Source organism: Notolabrus celidotus, chromosome 6 (genome assembly GCF_009762535.1).
Source record: "Notolabrus celidotus isolate fNotCel1 chromosome 6, fNotCel1.pri, whole genome shotgun sequence".
NCBI classification, from domain to species: domain Eukaryota; kingdom Metazoa; phylum Chordata; class Actinopteri; order Labriformes; family Labridae; genus Notolabrus; species Notolabrus celidotus.
In genome coordinates this window covers 36,540,185-36,555,750 of record NC_048277.1, presented here as the reverse complement: position 1 = coordinate 36,555,750, position 15,566 = coordinate 36,540,185, and the positions used below count along the sequence as shown (strand labels likewise).

The 15,566-nt window shown below is 41.1% G+C and overlaps 2 protein-coding genes across 4 annotated transcripts in view; one reads left to right on the top strand and one right to left on the bottom strand.

Moving 5' to 3' along the window:
* LOC117814983 (GRAM domain-containing protein 4-like) overlaps nt 1-4,750 on the bottom strand; it is a 42,725-nt gene extending 37,975 nt beyond the window's left edge. For both annotated transcript variants that reach the window (XM_034686589.1, XM_034686590.1), the window contains exon 1: nt 4,485-4,750. The gene's annotated coding sequence lies outside the window, so the exon portion shown is untranslated. The remainder of the gene's footprint in view (nt 1-4,484) is intronic.
* A 1,773-nt stretch (nt 4,751-6,523) lies between these two features.
* Nucleotides 6,524-12,647, top strand: LOC117813697 (cytosolic 5'-nucleotidase 1B). 2 transcript variants are annotated; one of them, XM_034684694.1, is made up of 7 exons: nt 6,524-6,597; nt 6,683-6,739; nt 8,670-8,783; nt 8,975-9,110; nt 9,207-9,329; nt 11,943-12,073; nt 12,246-12,647. In XM_034684694.1, exons 2-7 carry the CDS (start codon nt 6,704-6,706, stop codon nt 12,489-12,491), a joined length of 786 nt encoding a protein of 261 aa, XP_034540585.1. In that variant the 5' UTR covers nt 6,524-6,597; nt 6,683-6,703; the 3' UTR covers nt 12,492-12,647. The 2 variants fall into 2 exon arrangements, with proteins under 2 accessions (XP_034540585.1, XP_034540584.1); XM_034684693.1 differs by lacking the exons at nt 6,524-6,597; nt 6,683-6,739 and adding an exon at nt 7,260-7,358.
* The last annotated feature ends 2,919 nt before the right edge of the window (nt 12,648-15,566 follow it).

Sequence of the window (15,566 nt, the reverse complement as noted above, 5' to 3'; positions counted from 1 at the left end):
GCACGGAGCAGGACCACCGGACAGCTGGAGTCATGTGACCGAGGTTTTTCACATGACTCCAGGCCTGGCTCCGCTCATCATGACTTTGGTTTGTTGTTGTAGTTAAGTGAAATACGATCTGGTGATAACACAGTGTTTTATTCTGAAAATTAACCGGATGTTTTCATTTCGTTTTGGTGAAACCTGACTTCCTGTCCCGCTCCATCTGCTCTGTTGAGTTGATGCGTCGTGCTCCGGCATCCGGCAAGAATAGAAGTCTTGTGTATCTGATCGGGAGGACTCTGACCTGCCGGATCAGAGATGCAGCCGGAACGCAACAGAGCGGATCCAGTGGAAGTTAACACATTGACTAGAATAGAAACCTATCAGATCTGCACCTTTTTTATACGCCCCCAGCATGCAGGCCTGCTCATTGTACCTAAAGTCTCTAAAAGTAGTATGGGAGGTAGAGCCTTCAGTTATCAGGCCAGGGTCCGGGAGGCAGACACCCTCTCTACTTTTAAGAGTAGGCTTCAAACTTTCCTTTTTGATAAAGCTTATAGTTAGAGCTGGATCAGGCTTGGACCAGCTCTTAGTTATGCTGCTATAGGCTTAGACTGACACACTGGGATCCTGTTTTTCCCTCTCTCTCCTCTCTCTGCCTGTCTCTTAATTTAACTCTTCCTGTCCCATTAAAGTTACTAACCATAGACCTTTCTGGAGTCCCTGAGCTCCCTTGTCCCGTAGGTTCCTCTAGATCTCTGCTGTAGATTCATTTTTTTTGGGTCTGTTATTCATCCTCTTTCTTTCTTTACTTCTTTCTCTCTTTTCTTATTTCATTCTTTCTTTCCTTCCCTCTTTCTTTCTCTCTTCCATTCCTTTCTTTCTTGCTTTCTTTCTTTCATTCCTCCCTTCCTTCCTTTCTTTTATTCTTTCCTTCCTTTCTCTCTCTTTCATTCCTTCTCCTTTTCTTATCCCGTCCTGTCCTTCACCATTATTTTTTCCTCCTTTTCTTTCTTCTGGTCTCCCTCTCTTTTCTCTTTTCTTAGACCTTTCTGGAGTCCCTGAGCTCCCTTGTCTCGTAGGTTCCTCTGGATCTCTGCTGCTGTGGACGTGCCAGACTCCAGCTGCTACACCTACGACTATCCGTCTCTTCACTATCATCTCTCTCTCTCTTCATCTCCCTCTATCCCTCTCTCCAACACGGTCTCAGCAGATGTGTGTCTAACATGAGTCTGGTCCTGCTGGAGGTTTCTGCCTGTTAAAGGAAGTTTGTCCTTGCCACTGTAACTTGCTAAATGCTGCAAAGTGCTCTGCTCATGGTGGATTAAGATGAGATCAGACTGAGTCCTGTCTGGAAGATGGGACTGGATCTGATCCGGTCTTGATGTTGGGTCTTTGTTAATAATAGAACATAGAGTACGGTCTAGTTCAGAAAGAGTCTTCAGATAACGTTTGTTGTGATTTGGCGCTGTATAAATAAAGATTGATTGATTCAGAGTGTTTTTCTGCTGAAGTAAAAACTGATGGTTTTTGGAGGTAGCTCCGTCCCGGGTGTGATCGTGTGTTGGGAGCTGTCCGACTGGTCCGACTGCCTCTAATGATTTTCTTTTCAGCGCCGTCCGAACCTGAAGAACCGACTTTTTACCAACTGACTGATAACGTGAGCTGTAATCACACTTACTGACTGATGGACGGATAAAGAGAGCAACTGGTGTGACTGCTTCTAATTATTAGCGTCTGAGCCTTTACACACACTGCTGCACCTTCCACTCAGAGGAGACGGACTGACTGACATTTGACTGACTGAGGAGACGGAGAGTGAGCAGCTAATTAGAGCCATTAACATCCACCTTTATTCCCTACAGCTCCACTACAGCTACTGGAAGAATGAGCAGACATGTTTTACAACTTTGGAAGCGCTAACATTTTAAAGTGTCAGAAACAGACAGAAAAATGCAAAGCTTGTGGAGCACAGAGGAGAAAAACAAAACTCCTCTGAAGAATAAAGTGCCGCCTTCCTGAAGCAACAAGAGTTTCTGAAAACCTCAAAGCATGAGTCAGCAGACTCAGAGACACAGCAGCGAGCGTTTCTCTGAATGTTTACATCTGAAGAAGAATTTAGTTTTCATTCATAGTCGAATCAGATGTTGAATAAAGCAAGAATCAAAGCAGAACAGAATGGAACAGATCAAAGCAGAATAAAATGGAACAGATCAAAGCAGAACAGAATGGAACAGATCAAAGCAGAAGAGAATGGAACAGATCAAAGCAGAATAGAATGGAACAGATCAAAGCAGAATAGAATGGAACAGATCAAAGCAGAAGAGAATGGAACAGAGCAAAGCAGAATAGAATGGAACAGATCAAAGCAGAATAGAATGGAACAGATCAAAGCAGAATAGAATGGAACAGATCAAAGCAGTATAGAATGGAACAGATCAAAGCAGAATAGAATGGAACAGATCAAAGCAGAATAGAATGGAACAGATCAAAGCAGTATAGAATGGAACAGATCAAAGCAGTATAGAATGGAACAGATCAAAGCAGTATAGAATGGAACAGATCAAAGCAGAATAGAATGGAACAGATCAAAGCAGAAGAGAATGGAACAGAGCAAAGCAGAATAGAATGGAACAGATCAAAGCAGAATAGAATGGAACAGATCAAAGCAGTATAGAATGGAACAGATCAAAGCAGAAGAGAATGGAACAGATCAAAGCAGAATAGAATGGAACAGATCAAAGCAGTATATAATGGAACAGATCAAAGCAGAAGAGAATGGAATGGAACAGATCAAAGCAGAAGAGAATAGAATCGAACAGATCAAAGCAGAAGAGAATGGAAGGGAGCAGATCAAAGCAGAATAGAATAGAATGGAACAGATCAAAGCAGAATAGAATGGAACAGATCAAAGCAGAAGAGAATGGAATGGAACAGATCAAAGCAGAAGAGAATAGAACCGAACAGATCAAAGCAGAAGAGAATGGAATAGAGCAGATCAAAGTAGAATAGAATGGAACAGTAACTCCTTCAATCTGGACCCTAAATTAGTTTTCTTTTATTCACTGCTCACTGTTTGTCGATTATTTGAATGGAGAGATCTGTAAAGTTTGCATTTTACCTCAGTTTTTGTGTATTTTTTCATAAAAGTTCCTTCAGAACTTTACTTTACTCGTTTCACGGGCAACTGGATCTCATGCTTCCTTATGTTACTTGAAATATTCTCATCTTGTTATGGAAGTATTTTGTTATTTAACAACAAGAAGCTAACAGCTTTCAGATGCTCTACAATCTCTGTCTGACGACTGTGCCACATTACAACCAAGAGCTCGTAGAAACAACAGAAAAGATATATCATGAATATAAAAGTCACATGAACTATTAGATATTTTACTGTTAAACGATTATTCTAATTATTAATTATTAAAAATTCCCTTATTCCCAATGTTTGACTGCATTTTAACTTTGTTCTTTTAGTCCATTTTTGTCATTTCCAGGCTAGTAATTAAAAATGAAAAAAAAGGCTTCGCTCATCAACTCCAAAGGAGAGGTGTGTTGGAGAAAAGTGAGAAGCAGCTCACAAATTTGAGATGCAAGATTCCAACCGAGACCTTCCCTAACCCTGGACCATGTTCCCCTGATGAAGGTCTAACACCAAAGCATTGCCTTTAAATGTTTTATTTGAAAGTTGGACAGTGTGCAGGATTCTTGCAACTGGCTTGTAATAAAGCCTTGTGTATTTATTTGTTACATAAGTGATAAATTTAACATTTGAGTCTGGTTTTATTAAATTAATTAAATCATAAGCATTATTCTGTATGTCTTTATATATATATATATTTTTTTTTTAGTTTTGCATTTGCTCATAAATGTTTATTAATATTTTTAGAATATGTTTAATATTTTTCTTCTTGGTCTAGCCTTACACTGATCTTTCTATACGTATAATTTTAATTATTTATTGCATTTATTCCATTAATCCAGGCTTCATTTGAGATATTTCCCTGCCTGTATGTATTTTTATGTATTTTAATCTGTGTCACTGCTTGGTGTGAGCTGGATTATAACAAATTAGAGGTTAAAATGTCTGTTTTTATCAAACACTGATATATAAGGGGGTTTATTACCTACATTTGTATGCATCTATGTGTCTAAGGTGCATTGATTTGCATGAAATATATCAAATGGAGCCTGATTGATTATTGATGATTGAATGTCAATATATTGATATTGTCCCTCTCTGTATTCTGGCTGTCAGAGTAATCTGAAGCTGCTTTCTGTCTCAGATTACAGATTATATTCTCCCCCTGCTCCTGTTTGCTACCTGTACCTGCTGACAGCTAACCACATGCGGTCCACCTGCAGACCTGAACCAGGACTAACCGAACCCCGACCAGTCCGCGGGGTTCATGTTGAGCACACGGGACGCCTCAAACCACCAAGGTGAAGAGCGTAGGAGGTAAGGAGGGAAGGACATAGGTAACAGAGTAAGGATTTCTCACCGTGAACATAAGCTGGAGCAAACTTTCCCTCCTTCTCTTCCTCCCAGTGGTCCGGATCCGTTACAAAACCGCTCCGAACCGGGTCAGATCCGTGTCATACCAGGACGGGGTTCCTCTCAGACCCGCTCTGGACCGGCTCCCCTGCTCCCTCCGGACAGGTCTTTAAGATCTTTGGGGTTAAAGGGGCAAACCGGGCCGACTCTCTTCACCTGACACACAATAATCACTGCTGTGGGCGGGGCTGCGAGCGGCGGACAAACAAGGAAGTGACGTCACCGCGCTGCGCTCAGAACCAACGTCGCGTTTCAGGAAGGCGACGCTGGGCGGAGGGGAGTTCGGTTCTTTTTGTGAGCTGGAACATTTTACTCGACTCGGCAAGAATCGACTCTTTAAGCTCCAAAGTGGGTTTTAATGTTCAGAACTGCTTCTTTATTTTATAGTTCGGCCAGATAAGCAACGTTTTGATCTATGTTGGTAATTTGTACTCATACATGAGCTAAATAATTAAAGATTAGACATCAAATATGGCTACAATTGACTGTAGAATTAAAATAAAGTAGAATATATTATAATATCCAGTCTATGAAGGCAAAAAAACATCACCCTGACTCGTGTTATGAAGTTATCGTACAGTAAGCACTGAATATTTACATTTTAATTTGTATTTTTACAAAATTATGCACTTAAAAATGTTTTGACTCCTCATCAATCAATCAATCAATCAGTCAGTCAGTCAGACTTTATTTTTAAAGCGCTTTAAATGCAATGTTATTCTAACACCAAGTGATGTACATAAGAATAATGATAAAAAAGTCCCCCCATCCCCGACACAAAAGGTTAAGAACATGATATAGTAAGAAGAAGAAGAAGAAGAAGAAGAAGAAGAAGAAGAAGAAGAAGAAATGTAAAATAAATAAGAAGTTGCTGAACAAACTGAGGAATCGCTCTCATGATATCTTGATGAGGAAACACTGGAGGTAAATAAGATGTTAAAACCAAGCGGCAACCTCCGGTCTAAAAATATGCGTCACTGCGGAAGTGTTAAAAGCTGCAGTTCATCGAGGATCCACTTGAGGCTGGCTCCGGAAGTACCGGAAGTCACATACACATGAATGGGGAAAAGACGATCTTTGCAGCATTAATAAACATGTTTACAGCCTGGTACAAAAGATGAGTGTAGTCTGAATAGCTAATTTCTCGATGTCCTCTCACTGTGAGGGGGGTGAATTTTTTTGTAATTCGGCAATTTCGAAGATATTGAGATTACTAGTCCTCCAATCAGAGGCACAGCTGCCTGCAGGGACACTGCAGCTGTTGGCTAGGAGGCTCAAAGCCCGCCTCTTTACGTCACACTGGCTCGACAGAAGCAATATGGCTGCCGCAGCCGATTGGTCTCAAAACAGCTCTTCAGAAACAGATGGGTGACGTCACGGATACTACGTCCATATTTTTTACAGTCTATGGTTAAAACTCAACACATGAAATCAAACCCACCAAAATAAAATAAATTAATAAAATGATAAAACACTGAAATATTAAACCAGTAAAATAAACTTAGATGCTACACTAAAAGTAAATATAGCAAAATATTAAAATGCTGAGAGGTAATCTGTAAAAATCATGAGATGATAAGATCTGATTAATAACTAAATAAATATTTAAATAATCCACAATAAATTAAATAATAAGAAATAACTGAATAAATAATATTAATGTGTATAATAATAAAATAAGACATTATTTACTTTAAAAAATGACTACATTTTGAACTAGATAATAAATGTCTCTTGTATCCTGTCGTGTTGTTTCGTATCCTGTCATGTCTTGCTGTATCATATCCTGTTGTGTTGTATCATATCCTTTTGTATCATATTAATGTCTGTAGAAATCTACCTATCAAGGCACCAACTTTTATCAATGAACAGCTATACTAAAAACTATATTATGAACGATCCCTTACATTGAATGGTCCAAAAGATGACTACTGAACAGCAGCCACACCTCTTTGTTCACGACATAAAAGAGTTGGATCATTTGCTCGATTCGTTCACCATCAGCTCATCTCTGGGCGGAACCCAAACAGACAGTTCCCTGTTTCTGGGGGGACTTTGAAGTAAGTTTGTCTTACAGCTTTTTAAGTGGTAGTAACGTGGAAGAAAGGTGTGAATTAACCTGTTGGAAACACTCTGAACCTGCAGAGCTCCAGCTGACAGGTGGACATGGCATCCACGATCCAGAACCCCGACGTGAAGCAGGTAAGACACACCTGAGATGGTATGTGGGAGCGTCCCAACACGAGAGAGTTCAAAACACACAACATACGCAGAAACATGTATGTCAGATCACTCATCAGGTTTCACTCAAAAAGCATTAAAATATCTGATATTTATCTGATACAACACTCCAGATTATAGCTAATGTTATTGTTATTATATTTTTATTTTATTTTTTATTGTAGTTCTTATTCTTATTCTTATTCTTATGCCTTGTACAAAGAGAGCACAGTTTACTAAAGTCAAATTCCTTGTGTGTTCAAGCATACTTGGCGAATAAAGCTGATTCTGATTCTGATGTTCAAAGTTACAGTTCAATAATATTGCATGTTATGTATGCCGAATTCATCATAGGACACGTGAGTTTAAAATGCACCACACATTATTACTTTAACTGTGGAGCTTGTTCAGAATTTAGTGAAGAAATGTTAAATTGTGCATTTTGTGAAGGGGATTCGGACACGCTCATATCTGAGTACATGATTAGTGCAGCGTGTGCAAAGCTGCATGAGAATCAGGGAGCACAAAGCAAAGGAGGATGTTTTATAGAGCAGAGAGATCATGCACATTAGATCAGTATGAAGTCAAACTCAAGATGATGGTAAGAACAGTGGAGAATAATGCCTGTGTAATGTCACGTGCCGTATTACACTCAGAATTCTGTCATTTTAATCCCACAGCCAGCAGATCTTTCTTTCTTCCTTTCTGTCTTTCTTTCTTTCTTTCTGTCTTTCTTTCTGTCTTTCTATCTTTCTCTCTTTCTTTCTGTCTTTCTTTCTTTCTTTCTTTCTCTCTGTTTCTCTCTTTCTTTCTTTCTTTTTCTTTCTTTCTTTTTTTCTTTCTTCTTTCTTCCTTCTTATTTCTTCGTTAGTTCTTCTTCTTTATGTCTTCTTCTCTTTTTCTTTTTTCTTTCTTTCTATCTTTTTCTCTTCTTTTTCTTCTTTATTTTTCTTTCTTTCTTCTTCTTTCTGTCTTTCTTTCTTCTTTCTTTTTCTGCTTCTTTATTTTCTTTCTTTGTTCAGTCTTTCTTCTATCTTTCTGTATTTTTTTTCTTTCTTTATTTCTTTCTATCTTTTTCTCTTTTTTTCTTCTTTCTTTTTTAGTCTTTTCTTTCTTTTTCTTTCTTTCTTTCTTCTTTTTTTTCTCTTTCTATATCTTTTCTTTTCTGTCTTTCTTTTTTTCATAGCTTTCTCTATTTTCTTTCTTTTTCGTTCCTTCTTTCTTTTCTTTCTTTTTTCTCTCTTCTTTTTTTTTTCTTTCTTTTTTCTTTCTTTCTTTCTTTCTTTCTTTCTCTCTTTCTGTCTTTCTTTCTGTCTTTCTTTTTCTGTCTTTCTTTCTTTCTTTCTTTTTCAGTCTTTCTTCCTCTCTTTCTTTTTCAGTCTTTCTTTCTCTCTTTCTTTCTTTCTTTTTTTTTTCTTTCTTTCTTTTTCTTTCCTTCTCTCTTTCTTTCTTCAGATCCCTATTAGCTGCCACTAACGCAGCAGCTACTCTTCCTGGGGTCCACATAAAACAAAACATACAAAATAAACATAAAATACAAAACAAAAAAATTCTACAAACATTACAAAGAAAAACCGTGAATGCTTTATAGAAATAAAATACAAAAAAACAGAAAAATTCTACAGACATGAAATACAACAACTGAAAATGCTAAAAACACAATGTAGAAAAACTAAAAACTGAAAATTCTTCAAACATACAATAACAATAAATCAAACAACAAACAGGATGTTCACTAAAATTCCTTTTTGTATCATTTGTATCTTCATGCAGGTTCTACTCTAGTCTTCTAATGTTTGCATATTGGTTCTTTATTTCTGTCCTGATGATTCAGTGTTTGTTTCTGTGTCCTTTTTATTCACATGTCTCACAAGAAGAGCAAATAAAGACTCGTGTTGTTTCCTCTCTGCAGAAAGACCCTGATCGGGTGCTGGTTGTGGCGGTGACGTCTCGTGAGGTGTTTGAAACAGGAGCTGATGAGGGGCATTTAGCTTTGAAGGAGGACATGTCAACCCAGCTGCTACAGGTCAGACATCCACCAACCCAACTACCTAACACAGTATCCCAATCCTGATGAGTCCAAGGCTGCAGTAGTTTTTATTTTTCATAAGGTCATCGGGTTGTGTTATTCCCATTCCCATGTTTTATCCTGCAAGTGCAAACAAAAGCACCAGATGTGGATTCATCACTGAAGGCACAATGTCCTCCTGTTTTCAGCTGCTGCACGAAATGAATAAACGCATGGAGCAGGAGAATCTTGAAGAGACGCCACAGTTTGATGTCATCCTGATAACCACGGACAGCGAGCAGCAGCAGCAGAGCTCCAGCATCATCAGCAGCACTAAGCATCACGGTAATTCAACTCAAAGCCCAAGGAGAGGCATCAAATGTGATAGAAATGTTCTTTTTAACCGCCTCTTCACGGCGGTGTTGACTCTCTGTCTTGCAGGTCTTGAAATCAGCAGCTTCTGTTTTGCCAACGAGGAGACTTTCGTGGAGAGTTTGCAGAAGAATAACGTTCAGCTCTTCCTGACGACAGACCGGAGCGAGGCTTCGGAGGCGATGCAGGAAGGTCAGGTCGAGTTTCTTCTTCAGCTTCATCCTCAGCTTTGTTTTTATCCTGAAGGGAAATTTGATCTGCAGCGGGCAACAAGACACAAACACTCCATCGAGGACGTCAGAAAGAGAAACACAGAAATTCCACCAGCAGTTAAAGGACACAGAAAGCTCCCAGTTCCTAAATGTGCCCCTGTAGAGAGGTGCGATGAGTCCTACCTGCATCCCAGTGTCTCAAAGACAAAACAGATGCTTATTGTGGAGGCTGTTCAGTGTGTGCACCAAGACAAACTAGCTGACAGGGGCGTTGCTAGGCATGAAGCTCTACTGGGGCACAGGCCCCCTACTATATACCCTTCCTCACACACACACACACACACACATTTTATGGGCAGGTGTTTTCTCAGGCTCTCTAAAGAGATCCAGAGCTTTTTTCCAGTTAGTGAAACCAGTGCTCACAGATGTGTCATGTTTCATGTGTTTCCAAAGCTGCATCTCTATTTACAGAATATTAGAACCAGGGAAAGCTTTCAAACCATTGTGGATTCAATGATCGTTTTTTTAACCCAGTGCTGGGGATAGTGGGCCTTCACTAGTTTAGGACCATCATGCTTTCCCCCTAAAGGCTGATTTATACTTCTGCGTTGAATCAACGGCGTACCCTACGCCGGGGGTCCGCGTAGCTCCCGTACCTACGCCGAGGCCTACGCACGTAGCTGACGTGCACCTCCTCCAAAATGTAACTCCCCGTAGAGCCGACGCGGACCTCAAGCCCTGTGATTGGTCCGCTCGGCGGCTTTGTCTTTCCCGCATTTACAACACTTCCGGGATCCCGGACATCGGCCGCACATCGTCCGTGTATTTCATCTCCTCCTCTCTATTCTTCATGTAATCATGTCTGTATGATAAACAGCAACATGTATCAGCTGTAGATTAACATAACACGCTCTGAACTCTGTGGAAAAGTAAACAGAGATCGTAGCGGGACCGGAAGCAGGCGGACCGGCTATCAGAGAGACCGCACTGCCCTCAGGCGTTTCGGCGGAGAATTGCTGCGCGACACGGACACACCGACGCACAAGTATGTGGGGCTCATGTCCGCGTCAGCCCCTGCTGCGTAGGGGAGACGCAGAAGTATAAATCAGCCTTAAGTCACTCGTGTCCCCTCCTTCTTTGTGGACTCTGGTTTTTGCTCTTGCCCCTCTAGACTAATGTCCTCTGTTTGTGTTGAAACTGCTCCCTCGTCATCTTCATCTTCATGTCTGTCTTCTTGGGGCCGTCTCTCCTGACTTGTTTCACCCTTCTCTCGCCTGTCAGTCTCACTTCCACTTTGCCTTGACCACTCCTGCACCTCAGTCTCTCCTCCTACTCCTCCTCCCTCTCCCTCTCCTCCTCCTCCAGCACCTTGATCCTCATTCTCTGCAGCAGCAAAATCAAAACCAGACCGCTAACTTCGCTGTCCACGTCCCGCACCTGAGGGAAAGCTGCGTGTGTGCAGTTCACCTGCTGCTCTCTGGAACACAGCGATGATCTCCAAGCTGGGGAGGGGAGGAGGGGGTGGCGTCCGTCAGGAGCAGGTCGCAGATTAATGAATGAATGAATGAATGGGAAACACTGCGGTGGATGCAGCACATTAAAACCTGCGCCTAAAGTCTTTTCTTTTTTACTCTGGTCCATCGGGAGAACTCCTGGTACTCCTAATGGCCAGTCCGCCCCTGATACTGAGGCACAGCTTATTTATACTGAGGCAAGTGCCCCAGTAAAGGGGGTCTGGCGACGCCCCTGGTAGCCGAACAGACAATAAAGTTTATCATGTTTTATCACATCGGGTCCTGTCATGTCACATGGTGTCCTAACTTAACCCATCATATCGTATCCTGTCTTGTCATAACGGGTCTTATCGTGCCGTAGCCGACCGAATCCTGTCCCATCTTTTCTTATCGTATAGTATTTTATAGTATCGTATCGTGTCCTACCATTTCCTGTCATATTGTATCCGGTCATATCGTGTCACATCCTGTTGTTACTAGTCGTATCGTATCCTATTGTATCATATTGTTGTCTGTAGAAATCCACCTATGAAGGCACCAACCTTTCAACAGCTCTTATATCAGAAATCAGACACACTTTATTTATCCCGGGGGGAAATTCAGTATTTGTGTTTTTGTATTCAATATCTGTGACTCAGTATAAATATAACAACCCTTGATCACAAACTGACTCTTCAGTCTAACACTGATACCTGCACAGAGGCCGATCAGAGACTTTTCTGTAAGTCAGAGACACTCAGAGGCAAAAAAAAACCCATCCTTTAAAAGCCTCACCTCTCTGTTCATGCAGAGTTTAGACCTCAGCCAGCAGGGAGGAGGTTCAGTTACACTCAGAGGACCAGATCAGATCTCTCAGATCTCTTCCTCCATCAGCTGCTGGAATTATTACCACTGCACATCCACAGAGGAGTGTTCGACTTTAAGTCTGATATCACACTGCAGAGCTATCATGATGCCTTCCATATGAGTTATGTGTTTAATTATTTGTGTGTATGTCTATAAGTGTATATTCATGATATGATCTAATCCTGTATTTTGATAACTGAGAAGGTGAATCTCCCTCCTTGTCGTTGATCCAGGCGTTCTCTCTGCTCTCCTGGATCATCGCGTCGCCTCCACTCCATCAGATCAGCTCAGGATAATGTTCTGTGAGGACGCCGTCATCCAGCCGGACACCGGCCTGAAGCCTGCGAGTCGACAGGCCCTTCAGGTACTCTCAGAAACATCCTGAAACTAGAGAGGTGAAAATCTTGGAGTCTGTGAGATGACATCTTTCTTTAAGAACAGCAGAGGGCGCCGTCTGCCTTTCACTTCTCTTGTACGGTGTTATCACACCTCTAACGTGTGTCAGAACGCTGTTCACTCTCCCTCTCCCTCTGCAGAGCTTGGCGTCTCAGCTGGGTGCGATGCGGCGGCGGTTCAGCCTGAGCGACAGCCCTCTCTGCTTCATCCTGGTGACGACGCACGGCAGCAAGGAGAGCTGCGCCAAATCCCTGCTGACCCTGCGCTCCAGCGGCATCAGCGTGGACGAGGCGTACTGCCTGGCCGGAGCCCCGCGGGACCCCATCATGTCCCTGCTCCGCTCTCACTTCACCATCAGGATCAGCTTCAGCGACCCGGAGGAGTGAGGATGACGTCCGGTGACCTCACCTTCCACCTGAACTCTCACAGATACAGGCTTCAGGTGGTTTAAACGACACTATGATGACGCCACATTCATTTTTTTATACTCCAGAGAAATGTCAACGCTAATCTTTCAAAATAAAATCATCAAAACACCTGTATTCAAAGTATTAAACACACCTTACATGTGCTGGTAAGATGCCTTAAAGACTGGGAGTCTGTGGGAGAGGAGATCAGGATTGGGCCGTTGTGTTTTTGCAACAAGCTGCCGAAGCCACTCACTGAACTTAAAAAAGAAACACCTGATTGAACAAAGGTGAGCAGCTCATGGAGCAATCAGAGATCCAAAGAGAAACAGAAGCTCCGCCTCCCTGAGAAATGAAAACCACAGGAGTGGTCGCTGTTACACTGCAGGAGTGTTTAATGTCATATTTTAACACGTTTGATGAGCGTCTTTAGTTTACATGATCAGAGCAGGGTCGCTGTTTAAACCAAAACACCGGCCGATCTCTGCCACGGCTTTTTGAGTTCAAAAGGATTTTAAAGCTGTGTTGAAACGTCTTTGCTACTCGCGCTTATCTCCTCTCATGTGTTGATTCATTCATTGCTTTTTCCATGTTTTTAACCGCAGGCGCAAAATTTTCACTTTTTTTCATGTTTTTCCAATACTGGAGCACAATTTCATATTTGAAGAAAAAAAAAATTTCGACAGGCGCCAGGTCAACTTTTTTTATCTTTTTTTTTTTTTGCAAAAAAAATTGTCAAATATTCTTTTTTTAAAAAAAAAATTCAAAATTTTTTTTTATAAAATTTGTTTCAATTTTTTTTTTTTCAAAAAATTTGTTTCGAAATTTTTTTTTTCAAAAAATTTGTTTCAAAATTTTTTTTTTCAAAAAATTTGTTTCTAAATTTTTTTTTTCAAAAAATCTTTTTCAAAATTTTGTCTTCCAATTCTTTTTTTTTTTTTTTTGTAATTTTTTTCCTAAAACCGTTCCCAGTCATTGTTTTTTCCATCTGTGATTCACTTGATTTCTCTTTCTTTCATTAGTTTTTATTTGTTCTATCTTTTTTGTATGTGTGTGTACTTTTCAAAAGAAGAAGCTGTGATTCTCTTGATTTAAGCAGCTTGTAACAGTAGTCTTCTCTCAGCCCACCGTGAATGCGTCTCTCCTCCCGGTGTTCCGGTTTTAAAAGTGACCCTGTAAACTGGAGACCTTCAGCTGAACGTGTCAGTGTTTGTGGAGTTTACACAGCTGTTGAAACACAGAGGGAGTTCCTGGGAATGCAAACTAGTTTAGTTTTATTAAGATTTCAAAATATCCTCATCAGATATTTATGATCGTCTAAAGACGTTTATGAGGGATGCATCCGGCTGAGAGTCTCCAGTTAACAGGGTCGCTGTTTAAACCAAAACACCGGCCGATCTCTGCCACGGCTTTTTGAGTTCAAAAGGATTTTAAAGCCGTGTTGAAACGTCTTTGCTACTCGTGCTTATCTCCTCTCACGTGTTGATTCAGTGAATCCATATGTGGTGAAATATAGCACCATCTAATACGGCGCCAGCTGAGTCTCTTCATGCTAACAGTCTTCCTCAGAGTTTCGGTTCCTGATTTGGTCACTTCCTGTTTGTAACTGTGTGTTTACCTGCAGTATACCTGTATGTTTGTGCTTTACATCCTGCTCTTCTTTCAGTCTGAGACCCTTAAACCTCCTGGATGTGTCTTCTGGTCCCATCAATCTGCTCTCCTGCAGAAACATCGATGTATTCAGAGACTTTTCTGTCTTGTCTTTATTTTCTGAAGCGCTGTATGTCAGACAGAGTGGTGATATTTTTTATATCTTGTGTGAACAAGTAAAACCTTTAAAAGAAGCACGTCTGTCTTACATCTGTGGTCTTACTTTATGGTTACAGAAGATGCTTGTGTGTGTGTGTTTGCATTCTGAAGACCTCCAGGTGGCAGCAGAGAACTTCAGTGAGTAAAAGCTGCAGAGTTAAAGTTCTAAACTCCAGACTCCAGCTGCTACAACTACTACTATCTGTCTCCCCACTATCATCTCTCTCTCTCTTCATCTCCCTCTATCCCTCTCTCCAACACGGTCTCAGCAGATGTGTGTCTAACATGAGTCTGGTCCTGCTGGAGGTTTCTGCCTGTTAAAGGAAGTTTGTCCTTGCCACTGTAACTTGCTAAATGCTGCAAAGTGCTCTGCTCATGGTGGATTAAGATGAGATCAGACTGAGTCCTGTCTGTAAGATGGGACTGGATCTGATCCGGTCTTGATGTTGGGTCTTTGTTAATAATAGAACATAGAGTACGGTCTAGACCTGCTCTGTTTGGAAAGAGCCTGAGGAGAACTTTGTTGTGATTTGGCGCTTTATAAATAAAGATTGATTGATTGATTGATGTAAAGTAATAAAGGTTGGGTTATAATATTTAATAAAGGGACTTATGTCGTCAGATAAATATAAAGGAGAACAAAGTGAGACATTAGTTGATAAAATGAAATGAAGCAGAGGTCTGGAGAGGTAAAAACGGAGACACTCATCTGCCTCCCTGTCCACACGGCTGCATGAAGGTTAACTCATCTCTGACAGACAGGACAGGACAGGAGGTGTGTCTGCGCTGTCATCCCAGGAGGTTAAGCTGACATCACAGCTCAGGTGATCCATCATCACGACAGACACATGGCCTCAAAATTATAAAAACAAGCATCATCACCTCCTGACCCGAGGAGTCGAGCGAGTCCAGACCCTGACACACTTTATGAAGAACAGACGGTGTCCTGAACTATAGGGTGAAGTGACTTTGGTAAGTTTGATCTTATTGTAGCTATAAAGAACACTACGGCCTCTAGAGGGCGCTCGCAGCACTGGACGACCTGTTATTAAAACAGAGTAGAAAGTGTGATAATGTAAGGTTCAACAAAATAAGAAAGGCTTCAGCTTATCATCTGATAAACACAGTTACAGCAAACATACTGAACATATAGGGGATAATGCAAGTTAGGTAATGTATGGTGCAGTCAGGATACTAACTGCACTTCAGGTTATGTATGATGCAAATGTTAAAAAGATGTAGATT

Coding starts and splice junctions, on each gene's coding strand:
- LOC117813697 (XM_034684693.1), top strand. CDS start 7,296: ATGTTTTATAGAGCAGAGAGATCATGCACATTAGATCAGTATGAAGTC. Junction 7,359..8,669: donor AAGTCAAACTCAAGATGATG/GTAAGAACAGTG, acceptor TCCTCTCTGCAG/AAAGACCCTGATCGGGTGCT. Junction 8,784..8,974: donor TGTCAACCCAGCTGCTACAG/GTCAGACATCCA, acceptor TCCTGTTTTCAG/CTGCTGCACGAAATGAATAA.